At 45.2% G+C, this 11,461-nt stretch overlaps 1 protein-coding gene across 1 annotated transcript; it reads right to left on the bottom strand.

Annotated features, from left to right (window-relative positions):
• Window positions 1-1,383: 1,383 nt before the first annotated feature.
• LOC102688306 (homeobox protein SIX6) lies at window positions 1,384-11,063 on the bottom strand. The gene is made up of 4 exons (XM_015350632.2): window positions 9,539-11,063; window positions 4,617-8,106; window positions 4,043-4,161; window positions 1,384-2,721 (listed from the first exon to the last, which is right to left on the bottom strand). The coding sequence occupies exons 1-2, from the start codon at window positions 10,108-10,110 to the stop codon at window positions 7,941-7,943; spliced, it is 738 nt and encodes a 245-aa protein (XP_015206118.1). The 5' UTR covers window positions 10,111-11,063; the 3' UTR covers window positions 1,384-2,721; window positions 4,043-4,161; window positions 4,617-7,940.
• Between the last annotated feature and the right edge of the window lie 398 nt (window positions 11,064-11,461).

The following is an 11,461-nucleotide window of genomic DNA, read 5'->3' as shown; positions in this document are numbered from 1 at the left end:
ACGAGGATTTATCTTCTATGAACGGAAAGTGCGGTGGCTCAAATAATACAAACCACAGCTTTGACTTCACGATTCATTGGGGTGCCCCTCCCAACCGTCAGGAGCTTTAGGAAATTGTGGATTCGTCTTCTTATATTCCCGACAAGACACTCAAGTCAGACGCAAGGGCAAGTGGGTGGAATCCATCGAGAGATTCAGAAGGCTCACTGTAATGGACAAGAATGGACTCCGCACAGCCCGTTTGTCTCAGATCTGGGAGCTGCCGGAGGAGACACGGCGCCGGGCGCTGTCCAGGGTGCTGAAGAGGGGGCTTCTCGCACGAGCACAGAACAGAACCACACAGCTGCTTGCTACAGCACGGCTCAAATAAATAGTCAAATCTCGTTGGCTTTTAGGCGGTCAGTTGACTTTTGCTCCTAGTTTGATTCTATGCCCAATTCACTTGAAGACAGAGATTGGGAGAGATCTTTTTACCCGTGGCGATCCTTTTTAGTGGGGTTTATTTTCTCACTCAGTGGATGAATTTAGTTGAATTTTCATTCACAGAAGGAAAAGCAACTTGAAAATGTAAGACTCTTTTTTAAGTCAGGCTTAACTTTATACAACACAATGAGGCAGACGGCAGTAAAGTATTTAATCATCTTTATTTATACCTCAATATACGCGCGATTCAATAATATGCGCGGAGTAACTCCTTTTCAGACAACTATTAATATTCTGTTACGCGTGGAAAGCGAGCTTGTGTTGTCAAATAGTACGACAGACTACCATAGACTTGAGGAAGAGTAGCTTTCTGTGTATTTAATAATACCAATCTGTGAGGTCAACGCGTGGCTCTCGCGTTCCCTGTCACACGTATTAATGACATAATCAGGGGATGAAGTTGTTTCTCCATGCTCTTTCAGTGGGAACTGACCAATCGGAGGTCTTCTGATCACACAGAGCCAGGAATTCTTTTGTCTTTCAATATTTGCTTTTATATAGTAGTCCAACTAAAACATCGGAAAAATATAACCAATATAATAATTATATACTTATATTAATGTTATTCTTAAAAAGGCAGGTGGGAAAGACTTTTCCACCGAAAGAACTACCGAGAGCTCTGTTCCCAATTCTCTAAATGTAAAAATAACGTTCGCCAGCAGATGTCGCTATTGACTTCAAAATATTGTGCTTCAAAGTTTCCTCATCGAGGCTTTCAGCCGCTGAGCTCCTGTACCATTTCGTAAAACTATTCCGTGTTAAAATAAATTAACCTAGTTCCATGTGAATTATCGGATAGTTTTCGTAGTCTATACTACTGTTACACAACATGGGTTTCATTGAATCTACTATATAAACAATACTGCCCCGTCCTACGTTTGTACGAAACGATATTGCACATTATCAAGAGGTGAAGTTCATAATAAGAAGGGTATTGTTCATTTACATTTCATAAAACAGGGAAATATATGCGACGCAGCTGTTGAATTTCCCTTAGGCTGGTTAAAAATGCAGTAACACTTTTTTGAAAAGGCGAGGCTCGTTAGAGGTGAAGGAGTTATTCATTCCCAGTCCCAGATTGTGCACTTCCGGTGGTGTATCCCCAAGAGTGACTGGGGCTGGCGCACGATTGAACCCCGCTGTGTCCGAAAGCATACAAAACCTTCAAAAGAGCACCCGATTTTTTTTTCTCTTTTTTTAAAAAAAAATCAACTGATATCTTGGAGGCAGCGTGATTAAACGGAATCTTAAATGCTCTTTTAGAGGTGAATCTACTCCTCTCTAGATAAACAAGAACGGGTCCGTTGGCAAAAAGACGTGCTCCAAGTAAAACAAAATATAAAAAGGCCTTTTTTTCTGCCTTCCATTGCGCAAGCTTGGGTGATTAGTAGCTTGTTATACGGCACTAAACCTTGCAGAGCAATTTCCACAAAAAGCGTAACCTTTTCATACACTGATAAAACACAAAAGCGTTACCCAGAAGGTCGCCTACTTTTGTCTAATGAAAAAGGCAGTCTTGGAATCCGGCAATTCCCCGTGCACTCCTGACATAATGGCGAAGAATGGCTTTAGAAAACTTTTGATTAGCAGTACTAATCAAGGTCTCGAAACTGTCTGACTGTAATTATCATTTTAATATCTATAGACGTTTTCAGGAGCGGCTGGTCTCGGTCAATTGCCCGGTGTCCGAGCCTGAAGCTGTCACCGCACTGGGGTCTCGATTACGGTTGGGCGGGCACTTTGAATGCCAGTCAGAGTAACTGGGTCTGAGTCCAGACAATACGCCGGCTTGTGAAGGGGCTGGACGTCAAACAATCGGACGCTTCAGTCGACGAAATGTGCCATGAAAACCTAACTTGACATCTTTTTGTTGTTGTTGTTGGTGGTGGTGGTAGACCGGTTAGCCAGTAATGGGTTCTAACCAAACGAGAGCTTTGTTACCAACAGACCGGATATCTTACACTGCCGGTTTGATTGCGGCGGGGCTGTACCTGAACGAGGGGAGCGCTGAGGGGGGGTAGGGGTAGGGGTAGGGGGGGTTCTCTCGAGTGGACCCGCTAATTAATGAGGCGGAGATGGAGGCTCTTGCTGCTTGGAATGTTTTGTTTTTTTTTGTTCCCGCTTTCTTTTCATAACAGTGGCAATTTTTTTTTCCATGCTTGGAAGGAGTGGCCCAGTTGTTGAAAGATGCCTGTTGAAGTGCCCACTTCAAGACGGGCGAAGGGGGACGGGAGTGGGCTGCACACAAAAAAAACAACAAAATGAGGTGGAGTCAGTAGAATATGCATTTTTGCCAGATCTGTGGATCTCGATTTGCAGAGACGATGGCATTCGGGACCCGTTCGAAATTCTCCACACACAAAAAAAATGACGGTGCAACGTCTGCTAGTACTACCAATAATAATAATAATAATAATAATAATAATAATAATAATAATAATCATCATCATCATCATCATCATCATCATCATCATCATCATGGTTTATTTTCCCCATTATCTTCTGCTTCGTCTGTCAGATCAAATACATTGCGTCTCAAAGATGTGCAATTGACCGGGTGCTTTCGGGTATACTGGAATATTATGCCAGACAGACATCTGCCTGGGACACCAGACAGGGCTAGAGATGGATGGCGCAGGGCCACCGGCCCACACATCTTCCCGCCTTTCCGCAATAATGAGGCAACTGTCAAAGATCCGCTAAACAGAAACACGTTCTTGCCTTTTGCTAACAAATGACATCTTCACCACTTAAGACACAAACGCCTTGTTCCTTTACGAACAGGAATGGAACGTGTCCCCTGTCTTTTTTTGTTTTTTGATTTGGTGTGATAATTTAGTTTTACAAATGTTACACCACGGCGAAATTTCCACAGTGGAGGAAAAATCGTTTCCTTTGTCATACTATGTTTAATTTGTGTTTTCCCCCCACTGAAATTAAATACGACATAGGAGGCCAGGAACAGCCCAAAACAGTCGAGGGATGAACGCCGGGGCACATCGCCACATTCGTGGCCTCGCTGGGGTTGCGGGGGAAAAAACGCGGCAACAGGTTATTTCATTCGAGATTGGAGGGGATTCAAACACGTCTTCGTTTCCTTTAAATATCAACGAGAAAGTAATGGCAAACTACCACCGCCGATTCTATTCTCTTTTCTAAAAGTTCTCTTTTAGTGATTAAATGAGCAAAAACCTCGCATCTTGACACTGGAAGTGCTTGTCAGTGCGACAGAAGAGAAGCCTTTGGTCAGATCCTGCTGAGAGAGGTTTCTCCTTGAGACAACACGATTACGTGTAGGGAAGGAAATAAAGTTTAAACCCAATTGAATTCTATTCGCATCCTGTTTTGGAATCGTTCAGAGCATTTAAGGTTGAAGGGGCTCTTCATAATAGTAAGTATGCAGTTCAGTCTCCCAGTACTCAACCCTTATATTTCGATACATAAATGAGCGCTAGGCTGTGGCAGTGTACGAGAGTTATCCTGACCATCCTTTACGAAAGTACAACTGACTGGATATAATATAAAAAAATCACGGAATGTATTAGTTACCAAACTTAACAGAGTAGCAGTCTTCAGACAGTCAAATGCAACGATTAAGCCCCGTCCACCTGCAGCGCTATGCCGCCACATTCTCACAGGTGTGGACATCTCTTTCAGACACTACCGTCGAATTTTCTGCTGCGAAAATAAGAATTAGCACACAGGATATCGACTGAAAATTAAAACAAATGTTAATTCGTCACGTTCTTCACAAATTGCATTTCACTTCGGATAATCGCACAATAAAGGGTTCCGTTAGTTTACTCAACCCGCGGCCCTGCATTTGATCCTAGCCTGCTCTTTGTGTTACGCATTTAACCGCGTAATTGAGAAAACGACTTTCCCAAAAAACAAGCTATTTGTTAAACAGTCGTCTGCGTCACACATCCAGGAGGAAGTACTCATTAAGTGTCACGGGACCATTTAACAACTTCGTTCACCATTAATTGTTAGTGATTAGGGGGCGTAATGTTTAGCATTCGCCTTAATCAAAATAAGAAAACAGTTATAGAGGTCACGGGGGAAATAAATGAAGGTTCATTTTTGCCGCTATGTTCTATTTCATTTTAATTAAGGAAATCTTCCATACTCACCTTTGCAATCAGTGCAGCTGCACCCCGGGTAACGTCTTTCTGTTTTTTTTTTCCCCGAACATGTCGCAGACTCTGTTGACAGCTAACTCTTTCAGAAAAAAAAATCCTTATTAGCTGCTCCTGTGCACAACACATGGGGAGAGAGCTTTTGTTCGTCAAAGGGCTCAAGCGCCGTCATTAGCGCTTATTACGCTGATCAGTTTGACAACCTTATTGACTGCTAAAAAGACTTTACGTACCCCCCTCTCTGCGGCTGCCCTCGTTTTCAATGGAAACGGAAATATTCGAACTTTTTTTTTTTCACTCGGGCTGAATGAATAGCAACCCCTTTCCCTTTCCCCTCAATCTTTTCCTCCTCTCTTTCACGCCGGAACAATATTTTACTCCCTATTTTGTTCCTCCGCTGAAAGAAGTTAAGAAAATAAAGCTTACTCGCTTTGCTCCCGACAGTAATTAATCACAAACGGCACCCAGGTGTGCTCACGTCCACAAACGGTCGGCTAGAACTTTTTCAATCTGTCGGTTTTTTTTTTTTTGTGTGACCTCTTTCTCGTCATTCGGGGTGGTGGTCTTTATCTTTTCCACACACACACACCACGCGAGTCCCGACAGCCGCACGGGGCTGCCACCCTGCCAGAACACAGGGACAGGCAGGGCCTGTTCGATTGTAGCTATCGAAAGTAGTCGAGTTGATTATATTGCTGTTGGCTAAGGCAACATCAAATTGGGAACATGTACCTCCATAAAAGAAAAAGCCTGATGGCAACGATTTAGCCAGTATAAATTGACCACGTCTTCGTTTTATTCGTGGTAGTAGTTATAATAATTCACAGTGCGGCGCGTTTTGAAAAGAACACCCATCTTATCTCGATCTGTTTGCCCTAGTGCCCTTGGCGACATAGCAAAGACGTAGAGCACCTCAAGGCCAGTAAACACCTCTCCAAAACACAGCAGCCCCGGCGTCCCCCCGACCTCCTCCTCTCTGATGCTCAGATATTCTCATTTAAGAAAAGAAGAGTGGCTCGCTGGTACGTTTCAAACTTTTATAGATGACCCCACGTGAAGAGGGAACCCCCGATAGGTTAGCCTGCTCGCACAGTAGCAGGAAAAGCCCGAAACAGTGCAGTAGTTTCTCCTACCTTAGATTCTCGAGGACGAACACGCGTGTAAAAGGCATTCGTGTCTTCAGGCAAAGCGGAGAATCACTCGAAACCTCGTCGCGAGGTGCCCGGAATTTTCCAGATAAAAATACGAAACCGAAAGGCCCCACAAGTAATCAAATCAACTCGAACTAATGCTGAACACAAGGAAAAAAGGAGCAACACACTACAGCTCCAGCGATTCTGCAGATTTATCACGCATTCGACTGAACATCTTTGTTTTCCTTTTATTTGCATATAAATTTCACGAGGCATTTTCGCAGACAATTACACATTCAGGATTTCTCTGTGCCACGTATAGACATTTTGAGTTCAATGACTATTGCCATTTTCAATTCAATTCGATCCTCATTTTCTATATCAGGAAAAATAAGAGAAAACCAGCATTTAACGAAAACGTCAAACAGCAAACAACCGTTGGCGCTTTTAAATGAAAAGACACTACTATCAAATACACTGGTCTATTCTGAAATGTGGGCGAGGCAAATAGAAAACGACAATACGGTATTATTTTATTTTTGACATGGTCCTCTGGAAATAAAAAGGAATGCCTGACGTCTTCTAGATACGGTGCAGGCCACATCTGATCACCCCGGGTGGTGTCACGCCCGAATTTCAATGTTCAACCAGAAAAATAAATAAAAGACAGCGACTATATTCTGGTTTCACACTGATTTGTAAAACTTCTTCGGGTGTTTGAAACAATAATGACAGCAATGTTTAAGCACTAAAGTCTGATCTCAGCTCTCGTTCAACTGCGCAAACGCAGAATTATTTTGGAATAAACGATCGCCTGGAATCGGATAGTTGCGCTTGTTTTAAACTGAATGAGAGAAGCTGTCAGCGCCGTCAGATTGCAGAGAGATGTGCGCCGACCCCGGAGCTAGAAGCTGGATCTCGCAGCCAAAAAGAGACCAGCCAAAGCGACTTAAAGATCGGTGTCAAATTGTGGACTATAAAATCCTTCTCCGGGCTCGGGCGGGACTTAGCAGGAACGGATTTCTTATTTATCCCAGCAAGGATGTTTTCCTATTATACAAAACCTAATATTTTCCTTAGATTGTCATTTACAGGACGAACGGTAACGCCGGCGGAGTTCTAATAAAAACCCCAAGAAATTTGGGCAGAAGCGACCGCCACCCGTCTAGTTTCGTTGACGTCTGTTTGGAGGAAATATCACAGTATTCTGTGATCGCTCAATGTTCCGTGGACACGCCTGTGGATATTTTACCATCGGGGATATTCATGTAGTTTTAATCCTCATCACGATTTTAAAATAGAGAACGCACAATAGAGGCTTGGCCCTCTCAGAAATGAGTAAATGAACACTAACCTACCAGCGGCTTCGTTTACAGTGGCTCAGTTTCCTCGGATATCCCGTCTGCCTAGCGGCGTGCTCTTATTTCACCCCGTCTAATGCTATGTCTGGAACTTGCAGCGTTGCGCGAGCAATTAATAAATAGATTCCGGCAGAATAGACGGTAATTAAATATTTTGATCAACAAATATTTTTATTTATTAAGTTATTTTTTTTTTTGTTCTCAAACAGCTTAAGTCCACTACTCGCTCGGGAGCACATGCTTCTACATTTCACCTGTGCACAAAGGAAAATGACACCAAGCAAAGTAATACCAGATTCTAACAGAGCCGAGCCTTTAAATATGTAAATAAACATTATTTATAAAACTTTAAAAGTAAAGTAAAAAATATAACAGCGTCTTTTTCAACATGAAATACCCACAGAAACAGTAGGGCAGGCGCTCAAAATGATGCGACTGGTGTCTTCCCCTTGTCTCAAGGCTTCGCGGTCCGAGATTCCTTTTTTCCTTACAAAAAAAAAGGCCTTGAAACGTTTTCTTCCTTTTTTTTTCTTCTTTTTTGTAGAGTTCAGTCACACACCGTGAGAAAAATAAAACGTACGAATGAAATGGAGAACAGAAAATTGATAGCAGAACATTTTAAGACGGGGGTATCATTCCTTCCGACCCCCTGCGGTTTGGCAGCCTCTGAATAAGACGTCTCGTGAAGATCTTGCTAAGGTATTTGCAGGCACTGGAAATGTTTCGTGTGCTTGTGTTTGTCCCGATTTGCTTCTTTTCTCTTAAAATGATCTTGATCGCCGTTACCGCCGATCGCGCTGTCCGCCTGTCCGCTGCCCGGGGCGTCAGATGTCACATTCGCTGTCGCTAGAAGTAATGGAGATGGCCGAGGCGACGGCTTTGCCAGACAGACTGGCTTCCGGGCTGGAGGCGGCACCAAGCCGGTCCACTGCGCTGTCCTCTTCCGCCAGAGACCGAACCGAGCCCTGGGATAGGACCTGCTGCTGTAACCTTGGCGAGAGAGGGAGAGCGGGGTCAGAACTCCAGAGAGCAGCACCTACAGTACGGCTCTCTCCACACTCGGCACAATGGCCGAAGGCGCCTTGCGCCCACAGCGGATAACCACAGGCTCTCCAGCGAACGCGAAATTCAGGTGAGATATTGATATATTCCTTGCACTCGGAAAAATGTAAAGAAAACCATAAATGAGGCTAATTTCAGCCAGGTTAGATGATATGGGTTTATTTTCTATAAAAAGTAAAGGCATCGCAACTGAAAGACGATTCCCATTATTATTATTATTATTATTATTATTATTATTATTATTATTATTATTATTATTATTATAAAGAAAAGTCTGAAGCTTGTGTAAGTCGTTCAGATGCACAACACGCACCTGTACGCATTTCGCAATCATAAGGCTTTAAACTTGAACGCGCTTCTGCCATGATAATCGTAGTCCTTTGCCGCATATGGCAATCGAAGAGATTTCTTTCGAGGGAAGTCAATTCCGCCCGGGTTTCCGCAAATGGCAACGAGGGTGGACGAACAACAGATCTAAACACAAGCGAAGAGCACGGACCTCCGGCGCCCGTCTCTCTCAATCCCGCTGTAACTGGTGCCGTTCCCAGCGTCAACTGCCGCTAGTTACTTAACCAGCGAATCCGATCTTTTGGATCATTGGTTCGCTGTTTTACTCTGCCCTTTTCTTGGTGTTCGATTTTACCAGGCATTTATTTTAAAGGCATTTTAGACGAAATAGTCCAGCACCGTGATCACGGGCCTCCATGCAGGATCTCTGGGATCACGCCATGGGATATTTGAAAACCGCACCAAAAAAAAGATAACGGTATTCTTGACGTGGTCAAAAAAAGTATTTTCAGAGACGAAATAAATATCCCATTGTATCCTACATTAAATTGTGTTTACAGAACCGTTCGGTCTCGCTTTATTCGTTAGCGTACATCAAAAACACCAGCTAACGGCGTTAGAGATTTTGCGTGCAAAAAGAGCCCATGTATCGAAATTATTTTTTTTTTGAAGGAATAGCCGCTGTATGACTGGCCTAGACTACACAAACGAATACGAATGTGACAATCTGAAGAAGTCTTCAATCCCTTCCTTAAACGTTAACAGAAATAGCGCGTATTACTTTTAACACTAAAATAAAGGCCGGGGTTTTCATGTCAGAAGCCCAGGATCACGCGAATGTGTGTCCAATTCTAAACCCTTCGAAACCGGGCCTCGCACTGAGTGTGTGTGTGTGTTGTTTTGTTGGATACCGCCCGCACGAAGACGAGTGGAAAATGGCTGAGACACTGCGACCACCCAGTGATGCCGGAGCGCGTACGACTAGACAAGGCAAGGTGACACAGACCCACACAAGAAGTACAGCACAGCGCGGAAGGGGAGCTTGTGCCCCTGGACTCCCACGGACACACACCTGTTTTTGGCGGCCGCCGCTCTGTCCCTTTGCCTCCGGTTTTTGAACCAGTTCCCCACCTGTGTGGGGGTGAGTCCTGTAGCCTGCGCCAGCTCCCTCTTTTTGCTGGGGTTGGGGTACGGGTCCTGCAGGTACCACTCTCTGAGCAAGTGTCGGGTCCTCTCTTTGAAGCAGTGAGTCTTTTGCTCCCCGTCCCAGATGGTCCTGGGCAAGGGAAACTTCTTCCTCACGCGGTACTTGTCCACCGGTCCCAGCGGACGGCCCCTGAGCTTCTCCGCCTCCTGGTAGTGCGCCTCCAGCCACAGCGCCTGCAGCTTGGAGTGCGACTCTTTGGTGAACTTGTGGTTTTCCAAGATGTGGTAGAGCTCGCGGAAATTCCCCGTGTGGAAGGCCACGATAGCCCGCGCTCTCAGCACGGACTCATTCTTGTTGAGGACCTCGCAGGCGGCCGGCGCCACGGGTAGCGACCACAGGAAGCGGCCGAGGCGCTCGATATCCCCGCTCTCCTCAAGAGTCTCGCACACCCCCGCGACCTGCTGGGGGCTAAAATTCAGGATGGGCAGCTGAAACATGGAGGCTTCTGTTTGTTCCCCTGTCTCTCTCTCACACCACACTCTTACCCTCTCTCTCCCTCTCTCCCTCTCTCTCTCTCTCTTTCGGGTCCAGACAAAAAAATGACAATCTCTAAGTCAACAGATCAACCGTTAAAAAAAAAAAACACACACACACACCGAGGAACGGTGCCCTCTGGCTGACTACAGCAGCCTCAGTGGGTGAACTTGGTAGCTTGAAAGTACGAGGGTATACAACCAGACCCGAGATGTTTTTGAAGAAGAAAAAAAGGCATTCAGCCCTGTGCCGATTTTCTATTGGACTTGGCAGATTGGTTGCGTGGTTGCCATGGAGGCCTGTCAATCAATGTCAAGTTTGCCAATCACGCGGAAAGGAGCGCAAAGAGATTTCAGCACCTCCCAGAGCTCAACAGCGCCTTTTAAAAAAATGTAAACATTCTGACCTTTGCTTTCCGTCTCCAAACGTTCAATGGCCTCGCCTGGCTCGGGCGGCGCGCGCCCCGGCTCGCGCTGGGAGGAAAGAAGGGGCCGGCGCGAGCATTCCGTTGCAACGCGACGCAGCCCACCGACAACAAGAGCGTTTCAAACGTGTTTTAGAAGAAAGAAGGGGGGAAAAACCCCGAAAGCAAAACAAACCAAGCCAAACTAAGGCGTTTTGACACTCCCGCACCCCCCCCCAACCCCCAAACAAAAAAAAAATGAGAGCTTGACTGTTCATAAATCGGGATGAGCTAAAAACAATCGCTACCCCCGCTGTCTCAACGGGGAAAAAAAAACCAAACGAAAAGCCGAAAATCACCCGTTTCACATCGAAGCAAAACACAGCAGTAGCTCCCTGCAGCCGACCCGGGCACTCACACGAATGAAGAGGCGGCTCTTCGGTTCAGCATTAAACGGTTTGAGCGGAGGAGACGTCTCACACGAGAGTGCGACAAGTGATCGGTAGGTCACGACAAGCACAGGGCATGTATTATGATACGACAGTACGAAGCGCAAGACAAACGAATCAAACGTTTTCGTTTTTATTCGGGTTGACAACGTCGTAAAATCGCAGGTTGTGTGTCTGTGTGCAGGAACCGATTTACAGACAAACGTTTTGTCCTGTTCATTGTATGTAAAATGTGTGTATCATGCCTAGCACCTATAGAGCACCCGGTTACTGGTCCATTTACCATCAGGATTTCCTCCTGTTTTCCGAGTCTCGGAAACTATGCTGCTCCTTGAAATCAATCAATTATTAAGCACCGAAAATGAATATATTTATGGATGGCGCAGCAAAGCACACTGCCACGCTATTCGGGTTTAGTATCAGACACAGCTCGCCCTGTGCCCGGGCTGATTTAGTAAATAA

This window comes from Lepisosteus oculatus, chromosome 8 (genome assembly GCF_040954835.1).
Source record: "Lepisosteus oculatus isolate fLepOcu1 chromosome 8, fLepOcu1.hap2, whole genome shotgun sequence".
NCBI lineage: Eukaryota > Metazoa > Chordata > Actinopteri > Semionotiformes > Lepisosteidae > Lepisosteus > Lepisosteus oculatus.
Note: the sequence above shows the minus strand (reverse complement) of the source record. Positions and strands in the feature narration are given on the sequence as shown.

Coding starts and splice junctions, on each gene's coding strand:
- LOC102688306 (XM_015350632.2), bottom strand. CDS start 10,110: ATGTTTCAGCTGCCCATCCTGAATTTTAGCCCCCAGCAGGTCGCGGGG. Junction 8,107..9,538: donor GCGGCGGCCGCCAAAAACAG/GTGTGTGTCCGT, acceptor TCTCTCGCCAAG/GTTACAGCAGCAGGTCCTAT.